Source organism: Odocoileus virginianus, chromosome 4, assembly GCF_023699985.2.
Source record: "Odocoileus virginianus isolate 20LAN1187 ecotype Illinois chromosome 4, Ovbor_1.2, whole genome shotgun sequence".
Classification (NCBI taxonomy): Eukaryota; Metazoa; Chordata; class Mammalia; order Artiodactyla; family Cervidae; genus Odocoileus; species Odocoileus virginianus.
The window spans coordinates 10,570,593-10,586,247 of record NC_069677.1 but is presented as its reverse complement, the minus strand read 5'-3'; the positions used below and the strand labels follow the sequence as shown (position 1 = coordinate 10,586,247).

The following is a 15,655-nucleotide window of genomic DNA, read 5'->3' as shown; positions in this document are numbered from 1 at the left end:
AGAATCCAATTTTAAAACATTCCCAACGCCCTCAAAAGATCTCTTGCACCCATTTTTACTCTCATTTTTTAAAATTTAAGTTCAACTTTTTTTTATGGCTACACTGGGTCTTTGTTGCTTTTTTTGCAGGGCTTTCTCTAGTTGCTGCAGGAGGGGCCTACTCTGTTACGGCGTTCAGGCTTCTCGTTTTGGTGGTTTCTTTTCTTGTGAAGCACGGGCTCTAGGTACTTGGGCCTCCGTAGTTGCAGCACGCAAGCTCAGTAACTGTGGGGCACAGGCTTAGCGACTCCATGGCATGTGAAATCTACCCGAACCAGGGATTGAACCTGTGTCCCCTGCATTGGCAGGCAAATTCTTACACACTGTGCCTTCAGGGAAGTCCTTAAGTTCAACTTGTATACAGGATAAAAAAATTTATTTTAATCCAAGAAGTTAGTTAGTTCTAGGGATGTGATTAGAGTTGGGGCAGTGTTCCAGAGAATAATCTATATCTGTATTAAGGTGGAAGGTGGCACAAGCCCTATATGGATGAGAAGTGGGATACCTGCACAATACCTGATGTGAAGTTTCAGACATTAGTATTTACAATATATGCCCATATTTAAGTGTAAATATCAAAATAGATGCTAAAAGCTAACATATTTTCCCCCCTCTATCCCCTTAATCATTAGAGGTAGCTAAAGAGTTTGTGTGGGAAAACCTTAAATAATAGTTTCTGCAACTTGTGCTCCCTCCCTGTGATGCAGGATACCCGGACCCTGAAGTCGTCTGGTTCAAAGATGACCAATCAATCCGGGAGTCCCGCCACTTCCAGATAGACTACGACGAGGATGGGAACTGCTCTTTAATCATTAGTGATGTTTGTGGGGATGATGATGCCAAGTACACCTGCAAGGCTGTCAACAGTCTTGGAGAAGCCACCTGCACAGCAGAGCTCATTGTGGAAACCATGGAGGAAGGAGAAGGAGAAGGGGGAGAAGAGGAGGAGGAAGAGTGAAACAAAGCCAGAGAGAAGCAGTTTCTAAGTCATATTACAAAGACTATTTTTCTAAAGCTCAAAAAAAAAAAAAAAAAAAACCCGCAAGATAGTAAAAGCACCCAGTGTGATAGATTAGTTAGGTTATTTGGGGGTTGATTCTTCAGCAGCAGTGGTTGACACCTAGTAGCGTTATTGATGGGCATTACTTTAAATTAGCTGGTACCTTAAGATACTAGTACAGCTAGATTTCATTTGGGGAAATCACCAGTAACTTTCTGACTAACTGATTTTAGAGAAAAAGTAACCAAAAGGGAGCTTTATCTGGGCAAAGTCATAATTCCCCAACTGAAAGCACTCATGAAAAATAAGGCCCTCTGGTCACAGCCAGCCCGAGGGTCCCTGGATACAGGGACTCCCCAGCTCCTCCTCCAGGGAACTGCGTCTTCTCCAGGCCTGTGGCACTTCATTCTGCAGGCAGTTGAGCCATTTTAATTTATGAGGCACATTATTTCCAAAGTATACCATAGACATTTGAACTTTTCATTTCCATCCCCTGTTCGACCTGCCAGTTTTTCTGGATCTGGACTTGCCATGAGTTTAAGCATTAGGGACACTTCCTAGATTCTGAAGACATGTCTCCTGCTCATGGATGACTGACTTCCTTAAAAAATAAAATCTCCTTTCTTCCAAAATCAGTAGGAAATCTAAACTTATCCCCTCTGAAGATGTCTAGCAGCTTCAGACATTTTTATAAGAACCTATGGGGAAAAAAATCCTTGTTAATGTGCTTTTTTCCCCTGAAACCAGGATTCCTTTTTGTGCTGTTTAGAATATCAGCTCTGCATGTGTGGTAAAGATTTTTGTGTTTGAATGTATGAAAAAGCAGTTTGCCGAAAAGTTAGTCTTAATTATTTATTGGCCACTATGAAACAGATTTCAACTGAAGAGCTATAGAACTCCATGTACTTTGAAATCTCAGTCAGGATAGTCTGAGATTAATATACCTTCATTTTTAAACATGTTCCAAACAGCTCTGTCTACCGTCTGGGTTCCACAAAGTTCTTTGTGGATGTGTATCAATCATGCCTTGCCCCCAACCTTGAAATATATTCTTAACCTGATACATGCACTCAGACTTGCATCTTTAGGAATTTCTTCTTTCACTACATTGGCACTTAAATTTTTCTTCATAAAACTTTTTGCAGGTCATAAACAAAGACCATAAACTGATATGCCTAATGCATTTCCTCTGTGTGTAACATTCCAAATACTTTTTTCTTTTCATCCACTATTTGTAAAGTGCAGCAATTTAATATTTCAAGGGCCTTTTAAAGAGTTCTATAAGAACCAATTTTAAATTACTTCAGTGCAATCCTACACAGTATCAGCATTAGAATTTTGATGTTACTTAGTCTTATGTTATCTTCCATTCTATTTTTATCTGCTTCTTGCTGCTAGTTTCAAATTGCCAGTATTTTGCTTTTTAAGCAGTTACAATATTTTTCATAATAGCCACAGTATTGCCACAGTTTATTATAATAAAGCATTTTAAAGTTTAGAGCATTCAAAGCTTTTCTTCATCACTTTTCATTGTATCTAGACTATAACCTTTGTGTGCGTGTATGTTGTATACGTGTGCGCATGTGTGGTGTGTATTTTTGTTTACAAGTTTTTTGATGCCTTCTTGAAGTTGTGTTAATGTTCTCCCAGTTTATTATGCCATCAGAATGGTAAATGAGAACACTACAACTGTAGTTAGCTCACAATTTTTAAATAAAGGATACCACAGTGCATGCTGTTTGTTCAGTCTCTGCAGCCTTCTTTTCCTTTCCACACCACCAGTTGTAGATGATCGAAATAGATCTCAGAAACTAATAACAAACTCTCTGCTGTATAAATGATTTATGTGGTTATCTTTTACTAAGGAACAGAATGACTTAGGCAGTTCTAGTTTATACTAGGTAGCCTAATTTGCACATTTACTTCAAAATTTCTCTTGAGCATAATTTTGGTTCAATTACATTCTAATATCTATAGTACCCTCATAGTGCTAAAATCTATCTGACATTTTTAGTATGCCACAAAGTCATCATCATAACTAATATTACTTACCAACACTTGGTCTGCATTTGTAACTTTGGAGCAGTTTGTTATTGGCAGCCAAGTGGTATCTTTGCATGTCTTGATATTGAAGCATTTGTTCTCAGGAAACCATCATTCCTGTTTCATAGTAAGTCTGTTATCAGAGAACAGATGGTGGAGTCCCCCCATGTCTTGAGTATTCAAACAATATTGTAAATATTCTAGAAAGAACCAAGATATACTATTAAATGCTGGACTAGATGATTCTATGATTCCACAGTATAGTCTGGAAATAATCCATTGTCCAGATAATGTTAAATTGTTTCATATTTTTTAAGACAACCACAATCCACAAGTGTTCCTACTCAGAAAACTTTATTTTTAAAGAAAAAGACCTTTTATTCCTTGCTAGTGAAAAATGTACCTTATGTTCTGAAAAATAACAATTTCTTTTCATCCTGTTCTCATCCCAAACATATTAAAAATAAAAAAGAACACTGATTATTCCTTACATTGCAGAGCTTCATATTAAATGAATTTCTATGTCAGCTCTAACTTTACTTACAGAAAGTCTCTTTTTATCAAAATGTTTTGAGTTTTACTTCCCACATTTTACCTGCTTTTAATACATCTGTGCTAAAGAGTATTAAGGAGGTGAAGAATAATTGAATATTAAAGAAACTAAACTCTCCACATTTCAAGAAAACACAGGTAACACTATATCCTTTACCCCTTGGGAACTCTGTTTTTTGAAAAGGAGGCTAACATCTGTGACAGTCATTACTGAGGTTATTTGCCCGCAGCATATGATCAGGACCACGTTCCTGCCTCCCTGGCCAGGTAGGGCTGTGTGTCTAATCCTCGTCAGCGGTGATCCCCTCTGGTCCAGAGAATTTAAGTACTGGTGCAAGACTCTCCATGATTGTCAGATGGTGGCTACTTTATCCACCTGGGTCCCAAGCCAACCCCAAACAGGTACATAACACAAGCAAGAAATAAATCTTCGTACTTATAAATCGCCAAGATTTTAGTGTTCCTTGTGGCTGCAACATAGCCTAGACTATCCTTTTATAAGGTCATCACCATATTCTAGATCTGTTCTGACCAATATGGTAGCCATGACTCACCAGTGGCTATTTAAACTTTTAATCTAAATAAAATTTAAAATTCAGTTCCTCAGTTGCACTAGCCACATTTTAAGTGCTCAATAATTACATGAGATTAGTGGCTGACTACATTATTGGACGACACAGATCAGAACTTACTATAAAGTTCCACTAGGCAGTACTGTTCTACATGGACTATGAAGAATAGAGAAAACCCAAATTTTACTTTAACTATGCATATTACTTTTCAAATTATTGTGAGAGTAAAACTTAAAAGTTGGTATGAAATTAGTCTGGAGAGAATGGTCTATAGTTTCATCAATTGTATCAAATAACAGTTTCAACATTTACATGATTGTGTTTGATTATTTATATTCACACATTTTTTCACTTTTTAAGACATTTAAGAACACCAGTTCTGTGCTTCTCACCACAAAATCTAAATAGATCTGCAATTTATGAGCAATTACTGAATTACTTGTGATATGAAGCAACCAGTTAGGCCAAAAATCTCTGGTGTTTTTGGAACTTGGAGCTACTTGGGATAGGGATCCAATAAGGATCACTGAGATAGCAGAGAAAGAGACAGACAGCATCTCTGGGGCAAGATTTCCTTGACAGTGAACCAAAAGGAAGGGGAAGGGGCCATCCTGACAGCTAGAGTCATTTCAACCTTAATGGCTTTGATCATAACTCCCTTCCTATTGGAACTGGAAATACTCAGGAGACCTACAGCATGTGGAGACAACAGTCAATTTCTAACTGCTGGTTGTTTGAAATTTTAGCTCATAAGCCTTCTGGTATTCCAAATTCTTGTACACTGCAGGGAGGGCTTCATGCCAAAGACCACAGCCCCAGTAGTGACCACACAGAACTACATGATAAATCACATTATTTGATTCTCTGGGACTAGATTTCTTCCAGCTGGAAATAACTAAGGAAGAAGAAGGTTACAAATTAACCTAAGTCAATTTCTTATTGCTAGCTTCTTTGGGGCAGACATCAGTAGCTTCCAACATTTAAGAGCCAGGTTAAGCTATAGGACTTCACCATAATCTTGCTCCAGATGGTATGTTACAATGAATGATAGACTCTGGTCAAATTCAACAAACATTTATTAGCAAGCCATTATACAACCTATTCTGTAAGCTCCATAATATCCCAGATCTATATCTCCATAAGGCACCTTACCTGTTCACTGAAGGCAAATGATGCAGAATACCAGGGTATGATATAACTAAACAGGTTAATCAGCCAAGTGGAGTCAGTTACAGATGTACTTCTCACTGGAGTTCTGGAGACTGTGCCTCAGTTTCCTCATCTATAAACTTAAAGTAATAATACTTCCTCCCTCACAGATTGTTATAGAAATTAAAAGAGCTCATGCACAATACCTGATACTTATGGAAAGCTCTATTCTTTTAGCACTCGGGAGATGCTAAGATGCATTAGAAATATCCTCTACCCTCAAGGAACTGATAAAACTTCTGTAGAAACAAAACAAATATGTGGAAAAGTTATACACTAATGAAAGATGGAACAAATTATTTCAATTCTACCCCTCCAAAAAGAGGATCTTTGAAACTGAAAGTACCCATCCAATTGTACAAAACACAGTTGTTATGAGTTTAAGAAATATTACAACTGCCCTGTTCTCAGGAAAATTTAACTTCTAGTCTCTAAGTACCCTCTTCACAAAGGAGAAAAGTTCATCTGACCTTTGGAGTCTTATTTTCTGAGGAATTTCTCACAATTGGCTTGACTTTAAACTCACATTTAACATTTAATCCCCAAATGTTTGCTAATTTTAAATTTATATTTACAAAAGTTAATTTACATTGGCTTATTTCTGACTGTATATTAACCACAGAACAAATAGGGCCCTGCTAGGCAGTTTCCAGAAGAGGCTGTGTAGATGAGACCTCAACATGCTCCTGTTTCCTGGAGAACTAAGAGATAAAAGGGTTTAGAAAATAGGAAGTTACCATAGTAGACAGAAGACCAAACATGAACTCCTGAAGACAAGCAGTAACTCTGTTCTCTTCAGAACCCCATTAAACTGAGAATAAAGGAATAATTTTTTAAAGTTATAAACCCCTCAAAGACAAACATAGGAGAAGAAAGAAGAAAAATATCAGAATTTTAGAAGAAGGAAAGCAAACAGACAAATGGGTAACTTAGAGTACAGAAGTTAAAACCTGACTTCCTGCAGGGAAGAAAGCCTATTGGAAGACAAGTCAGTTTTCCTCTGAAGAAGCCCCAAAAGGTTAGAAACTGAGGAACTATGTACCTGTGAAGGGGAACCTCAAAAGGAATGTAAGGTAACAAGTCACTGATGTAAACCAAGGTCACTGAGGTCAAATCAGATAAAAAGTCCACCCAGGAGATCAATGCAGAAGTAGGATGGGATACTTAGGACAGACAAGGGTCCAGAGTCCAGGAAGTCAGTCTGAATACATCAGTAGTACCCATGGTCATAGTACAGAAAATAGCCTGACTCTAGAAAGGCAATCGCTTGCTCAAGGAATTTTTGAAGACAGATAAACTCATTTAAAGTTAAACTGGTTGTCCAAGAAACAAAATCATTTAGACTTTTAATAATGTACTGTTAATGAATGTATTTATTTAATGTGGAAGCACAGTTAACTAACTTCCATTTAATTCAACTTGCCTGACTTAACCACAACTTTCATTCCTTCTGTAAAATAAATTAACTGATGCCCACACCCTTCTGTTCTACTAACTTATGCCCACTAAATGAGTAGTATTATTTACCAAGAGTCAGTTGGATTAAATTTCTTTATGCCAGTTGTACAACTGTAATTATGTAATTTAATTATTATGTAAGTCAATAAAAATGGAGTGCTAAAGGGAAGAGAAGCTGTTTCTATGGAAACTAAATTGAGACTAGTGGTCATTTTTGGCAGGTTGGATATTTGCATTTGTCTCCTGCCTCCCAAAACCTCACTAAAATGAAGGTGAAGGCACAAAAGGCATTAAACCCACAGGGCAAAGAGTAAGAGAGGTGATATATTAGATGAGTTGTTGACAAAATTTTTGGATAGACTAATTGGTAATTAATTTTGTTTCAACTTGTTCCACTCTGCAAGCATCTATAAGGGTTATTGTTGTTTTTTATTCGCTAAGTCATGTCCAACTCTTTGCGACCCCATGGACTGTAGCCCATCAGTCTCCTCTGTCCATGGGATTTCCCAGTCAAGAATACTAGAGAGGGTTGCATTTCTTTCTCCAGGGGATCTTCCTAACCCAAGGATCAAACCAGCATCTCCTGCATTGACAGGCAGATTCTTTACCACTGAGCCACAAGGGAAGCCCATCTGTAGGGGAGAAAGCCTCAAAAGGCAAGCTGAGTCCTGAATATGGCTAGACAGTACACGTTAGTTTGAAAATCCCAGGCAGCACCCAAAATGTAACCCATAAAACTGTTGTCTCCTCTTCCTTTTGAGTTTCCCACCAAAGATTCAACTGACACAAAAAACATAAAAGAATTTACTGATCTTGTAAGGAAGGTAAATAAGGGAGTTCGCATTGGTCAGCATTTCATTTGAAAAATCCTCCGAGGTCTATCTCTTCTCCTAGGTTTCTCTCTTCTTTACTCCCCTCATGATGTTTTTATCTTTCACTCTTTTCCTTCCCCACTCTGCAGAGCAACTTAAGTATACCCAAGATAAGGAGAGAAAAAACCAACGTGTCACTGATAACTATCCTCATTAGAAGACAGAAAGACATAGAGCTTCCCCAGTGGCTCAGATGGTAAAGAAAACATAAAGGGATTCATTTTTGAAAATTTTTTAAAAAGTCACTCACAAAACCACTCACTGGGGAAAAAAGCAAAAGACATACAAATGGACAGACCATTTTAAAAAACCCTAATGCCTTTACTCAACCAAAGATAAACACTAATAATATATTGGTATATTCCCTTGCAGATTTTTTCTTTAAAGACAGATACATCTAACCATTATAAAAGTGAGATCTTAGTACACAGTATGTATAGTCCACTTTTCTACTTAATATATTCTAAACAGTTTCCACATCAAATGTATCTCTGCATTATTATTTCCCAAGCTTCTTAAATGTTTTTCAAACTTGGAGAAAGGGTAAGAGAATAGTTCAATAAACATCCTTAAACCCTTCAGTAGAATATTGCTTTGAACATCTCACTTTTCTGCATAATTCAGGTCTTCTGATCAAAAGCATTTACAATCAATTCAAGAATATTTGTATAAGGAGCTGAAGGAGATCAGAATGTGCCACCCCTGAATATGCCACATTGGCAAAAGGACTATTTTGAGCTGAAGGCAAGTGAAAAACAGCAGATGCAGAAAAGGCTCTTTATCCTCCCCCAATTTGCCTAAATGCAGGGCATAAATTTCCCTTTCTGAATGTGTCCCCCTCCTGTCTCTTACATCAGGAAGAGCAAAATAACTCTTAACCATCAGACACAAGTTGACTAAACTCATCAGAGCCCAGAGATGGCAGCTACGTAACAAACTTTACTAAAAACAACCCTTAGTTTCCATTAGTTTTCCCCACATGCTTACCTTCTCACAATTTACTACCCATAAAAACCTAAACCCACTTTCCTTTTTCTTTTTTCTTGGCACTTCTCCACAAATTTATTGTTCTTTGTTAAAATGGTATATAACCCTCTGAGTCTGACCACCTCTTAGGGATTTTTCACTTCATTTCTGTTAGGCCTCCCATATGTATATGAAGCAAACCTTTTTCTCCTGTTACTCTTTTGTCAGTTCAATTCAAAGGGTGCCAGACACTGAACCTAAGAGGGTAGAGGACAGAGGATTTTTTTCCCCTCCCATACAGAGACATTCCAGGATAGTAAGCTTAGATATGTTTCTCTCCCCAGAGATGGTTCAGAAAAGTAAAGACCTCTCCTTCCCCTCTTGGAGAAGACTGCCTTACATTCTAGAATAAAGACAAGGTCACCAGCAGCCAAAGATCAGAGTTTCCTAATTTCACGGCTTGTCTCCTGTTATGCAGCCCATTGCATAGGCAGGTAACATCTGGTCTTCATTATGTTGCCCTATGTGGATGGGACTAGGGAACCAACATAAGATACTGCTCTGGCTGCTGCTTTTGCCATAAATAATAAACTGTGCTTTCAGACTCAGAGAGCTTATTATTTACATTGAACATATATATAATAGTATAATGTCTATATAAATAACATTTACATTATATATATATATATATATATATATATATATATAAAACATATCCTCTTCCTGCCCCTCTATCTGGACCCAGACCAACCCGCCCACACACACCCTAAGTCACAAAGTGCACCCTGAGAGATCAAGCTCTGCCCTCCTTCTCTTCCTGGGAAACCCCACATTCTATCTACCTGGTCCAGGCCCTAGTTCATGTGTGCCCCCATGGTGTTCAAAAGAACAGAACGTCTCCTCATTGAGGAGAAGAAGCCAGCTCCCTCACCTCAGGGTGCTGGAACTTGGGCTGGGTAACAGATAGCAAAGCCTTGAGGTTGCCCTTTGGGAGGAAGCGCCCTCAAACTGGCAGTAATGGTCTCCATGGACAAAGATCTGGGCCCCTTGCTGCTGCTGGGCCCTAAAAGAAAACTATATATTAAAATATGAGAGTGGTGGGGAGTGGGTAGGCCACCTTGTTAGCTTGCAAGCAGAGTAAAAACTTAAGACCTTTATAGTTTGACTTAACAATCATATCATTTACCACATTTGCCCTTTGTTCAGAATTTCTCTCTCATGCTTGTCCTCTCTGTTACACACTCATACACATACACACGCACACACACTCTAGCTTTGCTGAATCATTTGAAAGTAAATTTCTGCAAAATCATTTTTAAAGTCTGGATGGTATACTATTTTAAACCTCTATCATAATTTAACCAGTCTGTACTGTGAACATTTATTTACTTATGACAGTTTGATATTATAAATAGCATTATGATGAGCATTTATAACTAAATCTTTTTCACATCCTAAATTCCTTAAGATAAACAGATTCACAGACATAGAGAACAGACTTGTGGTTGCCAAGGGGAAGGGGAGTGGGCAAGGGAAGGATTGGGAGTTTGAGGTTTGCAGATGCAAACTAATATATATAGGACAGATAAACAACAAGGTCCTCTATATGGGAATAGAACCTAAAAAAGGGTGGATACACACACACACATATCTGATTTACCTTGCTGTATAGGAGAAACTAACACAACATTGTAAATCAACTATACTTCAGTAAAAAAATTTAAGTTTAGCTAAATTCCTTAAGATTAAATTCCAAGAAGTATAATTATTGGGTCAAAGGACATTTAAGGTTTGAAGGTTTTCATATGTATCGCCAAGCTGCCTTTCAGACAGTGTATCTATCAATCTATACATTCAGTAGCACAGTTTAAGAATACCCATGTCATTATATCCTTGCCAACAGTATCATCTTTATCTCTGACAGTCTGAAGAAGAAAAAAAGAGGATGTCTACCTCATTATTTTAATCATTATTTGTTCATAAATGTTATTGATCTTCATTGGTGTGTTCATTCACCATTTACAAGGAGACCCTTTGCCTGAAGCTGATCACAGAAGGTCATCAAGTACTAAGATAGTTATCTCACAGTCTCTCATAGAGGGCATCCTCACTCCACATTGGCTCAGGTGTCAGTTTCCTCAAGCTCAGATTATTAAAAGAATAATGCGATACAACCTTTTCATGTTAGGTCATATCATTGGCCCTTCCACAGGCTAGCTAACTGGAAGTTTAGAGTGAAATTTAGAGCTTGAATTCTATTATTCACCCCTCCTTTTCTCCAAGTTTTTGTATGATAGTGAAACTAGATTAGGAAGGTGGGGAATGACCTCAGCACTATCGCCCAAGTGGCCGTTAACACAGAGTCCTCCATTTGAAAAGATGCCCAACATCACTAATTATTAGAGAAATGCAAATCAAACTACAATGAGGTACCACCCTACACCGGGCAGAATGGCCATCATTAGAAAGTCTACAAATAACAAATGCTGAACACTGTGTAGAGAAAAGAGCCCTCCTACACTGTTGGTGGGAATGTAAATTGGTATAGCCACTAGGGAAAACAGTGTGGAGGTTCCTCAGAAAACTAAAAATAGGATTACCATATGATGTAGCAATCCCACTACTAGGAAAATATCCAGACAAAACTATAATTCAAAAAGATACTAGCACCCCTTTGCTCATAGTAGCACTATTCACAATAGCCAAACCATGGAAATGACCTAAATGTCCATCAACAGATGACTGGATAAAGAAGATGTGATACATATATACAATGGACTACTCAGGCATAAAAAATGAAAAAACGCCATTTGCAGCAACATGGGTGCAACTAGAAATTATTATACTAAGTGAAGTAAGTCAGAAAGAGAAAGACAAATACAGTATGATATCACTTATATGTGGAATCTAAAATATGGCACAAATGAACCTCTCACAAAAGAGAAACAGACTCACAGACATATAGGAGAGACTTGTGATTACCAAGCAGGAAGGGGAAGGAGGGAAGGACTGGGAGTCTGGGATTAGCAGATGTAAACTATTACATACAAGATGGATAAACAACAAGGTTTTACTGTATCACATAGGGAACCATATTCAACATCCTGTGATAAACCATAATGGAAAAGAGTATATATAAAAAGAATGTCTGTATGTCTATAACTAAGTCACTTTGCTGTACAGCAGAGATTGGCGTTAACACTGTAAATCAACTATACGTCAATTAAAAAATAATAAACTTTAAAACTACAGAGAGCCCTATGAGGGTATGTTTTGGGGTGTGTGACCAACCATGAAGATTGCTGACATTTGGATGTCCGCCTTCCTGCATTGAAGATAGATTGTTCAGTAGTACAGGATCAGAATTACACCCCTCTTCCCTATCCACAATCACAGGCAGAGAAACTAGAAAAGAGAGAGAATGGTTCACTGCAGGGCAGAAAGAAGCTTCAGTCTGGCTGCCTTTCAATTTAATGACTCTGTGCACAATCTCTCATCCTCCAGTTTAAACATGGCCCAATGGATTTCACCGATCATAATCATATTACTCTCTCTTCTTCCCTGTGGAGCCAGATACATTTTTTTCTGATATTTCCTGTGATGGGTATCTTTCATTTTTGGCCACCCAGTATCTAAACACACTTCCTATTTGAAGGGAATTCCAATAAAGAAGCTCAAGCGTGGGGAGACAGCCCCCTTCCCAGAACTACATGCTCCTACCTAAGACCTTGACTCTGGAGTAACACAGAAATAAATGGCAGTTTTGAATCTTTCTAGAGGTGATAGAGGGAGCAATAATGGCAGCATCCAATGCCCAATGGCAGTTATGCCAATGACAGAAGTTATTGGATACTGACCAGATTCTTCCTGTGCATTCATTTGGTCTCTATTTTTAGATGCCTAATTTTCCTTGGCTCCTATTGATGTTCCAAACCTTATTCTTCAGCTTTTTCATCAGTTTTGTGAGCTGCCCAACGTCCATTCAATACACCCCTAACTAGTCCGTTTTGTTCTTCAATGTTTCGATTCATACGTAACCCCTTCTGGACAGAAGTTGCCTTTTCTATGGAGACGGCAAGATGATGGAGAGGGGTGCCTCCCTATCAATTGCTCCTGGGTCATGTGCCCAGCTTGAGTCCAGAAGTACTGACTGTTCCCAATGTGTGGTAACAGTTGCCTCTCTATGTGCGTTACTATCTGTAGTCAGAAGGATGAGGATCATAGGGTACAAAATATGTCTACTATCTGTTACCAGGTCTTTGCCTGCCTTAACATCTTTATTAACCCAGATTAACTACAATAGCACCTTAGAAGATCATCCTCATGCAGTATTTCCTAACAGGATGTCTCTTTTTTATTATATGTCATTTACATATATTTAACATACAAAGTACATCTAACATATAAAGTATAAGCAAGAAGCACCCAAAACAAACATTTTAATGAATTATCACCAAGGGAAAACCTGTGTAACCACCACCTAGGTCAAGAAATACAGTCCTCCTCTTACTCCCAGGACTCCTCCCCCCGCCACTCTCCCTACTCGTGCCCCTCCCCACCATTCGCTATCAGGGTAAGTATCCACTGTCCCGACTCTCGGGATAATTTTTTTTTTGCTTTTTTTTTTTTTTTTATAGTTTTACCACCTGTGTATGAATTCCTTAAGCAATCATTTCATTTAGCCTGATTTTGAACTTTAGAGAAATGAATCATACTGTGTATATTCTTCTATGGCTTACTTCCTTCACTCAATGTTGCTTATGAGATTCCTCGATGTGACAGTTGAATGGAACTGCAATGTGTTCACCTGCACTGCTGTGAAATACCCCATTGTAAGATACTGTTGCTGTTGCTCAGTCAGTCATGTCTGACTCTTTGCAAGCCCATGGACTGCTGTAGGCCAGGCTTCCCTGTCGTTCTCCATCTCCCGGAGCTTGCTCAAACGTATGTCCATTGAGTTGGTGATGCCATTCAACCATCTGATCCTCTGTCACCCCCTTCTCCTCCTGCCTTTAATCTTTCCCAGCATCAGAGTCTTTTTTAATGAGTCAGCTCTTCGCATCAGATGGCCAAAGTATTGGAACTTCAGCTTCAGCATCGGTTCTTCCAATGAATATTCAGACTTGATTTTCTTTAGGATTGACTGGTTTGATCTCCTTGCAGTTCAGGGGACTCTCAAGAGTCTTCTCCAACACCACAGTTTAAAAGCATAGTAAGATATACCACAGTTTATTTACTTATTCTATTGTAGACTGACATTGTGTGGTATCCAGTGTAGGACTATAATGAACAATACTGATTTAAGCAGTCTGGTTAAAGCAGACTTAGTTTTAACTAAGTTGCTCAGTCGTGTCTGACTCTTTGTGACCCCAGGGATATGTATCCTAGGGATCTTTAAGGCCATGAACCTGGCATTAGAAAAAATAGTCATGGGATATGTATGTCTTTGACTTTCTTAGATAACGCCAAGCTGTTTTCCAATGTGAATGCGAGTCTGTCCACCTGCAGTCTGCGAGTTTCTACCACACTATACCCTCACCAAAAACTGGTGCCATCAATGGTTTCATTTTAGTCACTGAAGGATGGCTAATTGTATCTCACTGGGTTATAATTTTTATTTCCCTGATTAGTAAGGAGTTGATCTGTATTTGCATGCTTATTGGTCATTTATGTTTTTTCTTTGGTAAAGTCCCTATTCAGGTCTTCTGCCCACTTTTCATGGTGACTATCTCTTACAGATTAGAAGAAGTTTTCAAACACTGTGGAAACTAGTCTTTTATTAATTACACATGTGGCAAACATCTTTCCCCACCCTGTACCTTGCTTTTTTTTTTTTTGCTTGTTTTATGCCTTTTCATTTGAAAACGGTGTTTTTTATATCTTTTATTAAAATTCTTTCCTTACTTTTGAGATCATATTCTCTTATACCAATTCTCCTATACTAATCTAAACACTTTAAATGTTGATTTTTCACACCTTAATTCTAGAAATGATTTTTGTATAGACTGTGAGGTAGGGAAATTTTTTCCTCATATGAATATCCACTTGTCCCAGCATCATTTATTGAAATGTCCATCTTTTCTCTACTGTTTCTCTGTCATACATGAAGTTGACTATATATGTGTTGGTTTGTTCCCAGGATCTCTATTCTGATTCAATAGTCTATTTATCATCCCTATGCTAATACTATACTGTCTTAATTACTGTACTTTATAATAAATGTTGATATCTTGTAGAGCAAATTCTTCCAATATCTTGGCAATTTTTGGACCTTAAAAAATTTCCATATAAAAATCTCAATCTGCTTCTCAAATTACACAAAAATAAAAACAACTACTTGTGAAATTTTGATTAAGACTGCATGTAATTTATAAACTAATTTGGGGAGAAACACCATCTTTACCATACTGAGTCTTTCAATCTATGAACTCAGTATCTCTCCATTTATTTGGGTCTTCCTTATCATCATTCAATAATGTTTTATAATTGTCTACATAAAATTGGAACAGTAGCACAGAGGCCATGTAATTAATTATACATACACATTCAAAATTGTTGTTTTCCTGGTGAACACAACAGTTCATCATTATGAAAGACTTTATCTCTAATAATGCTTTTTGGCTGCCATCAATATAGATGTTTTCAATGTAGTAGTTTTCAATTACTGCTGTAACAAATTATCAATACCAAAAACTTAGTCATTTAAAATAATACACATGTATTATCTTACAGTTCTATACGTCAGCAGTCCAACAGAGGATTCACTGGGGTAAAATCAAGATGTTGGTAGGCCTGCAATCCTTTCTGAGGGCTCAACGGAAGAATCTATTTTGTTTTCCAGATTCGGGGAGCCCCCTTTCTCCACCTTAAAAGCCAGATAAAGATGCATCTCACTATTTCTTCCATAGTCACACCCCCTTCTGACTGATTCTGATTCTTCCTCC

General features: G+C 37.9%; 1 protein-coding gene and 1 long non-coding RNA gene across 12 annotated transcripts in view; one reads left to right on the top strand and one right to left on the bottom strand.

Annotated features, from left to right (window-relative positions):
- Positions 1-2,772, top strand: part of MYLK (myosin light chain kinase) — a 282,381-nt gene extending 279,609 nt beyond the window's left edge. For all 5 annotated transcript variants that reach the window (XM_070466095.1, XM_070466096.1, XM_070466094.1 and 2 more), the window contains one exon: positions 747-2,772. In XM_070466095.1, the coding sequence (XP_070322196.1) occupies positions 747-997 (251 nt within the window). In that variant the 3' untranslated portion in view covers positions 998-2,772. The remainder of the gene's footprint in view (positions 1-746) is intronic.
- LOC110140855 (uncharacterized) overlaps positions 1-15,655 on the bottom strand; it is a 35,550-nt gene that overhangs the window by 7,987 nt on the left and 11,908 nt on the right. For 3 of the 7 annotated variants that reach the window (XR_011487220.1, XR_011487223.1, XR_011487224.1), the window contains 2 exons: positions 15,442-15,576; positions 3,092-3,282 (listed from right to left, as the gene is read on the bottom strand). This is a non-coding gene — a long non-coding RNA (uncharacterized lncRNA). Of the gene's footprint in view, positions 1-3,091; positions 3,283-5,561; positions 5,655-15,441; positions 15,577-15,655 lie in introns of all 7 variants that reach the window. The other 4 variants (XR_011487222.1, XR_011487219.1, XR_011487225.1 and 1 more) reach the window with 2 other exon arrangements.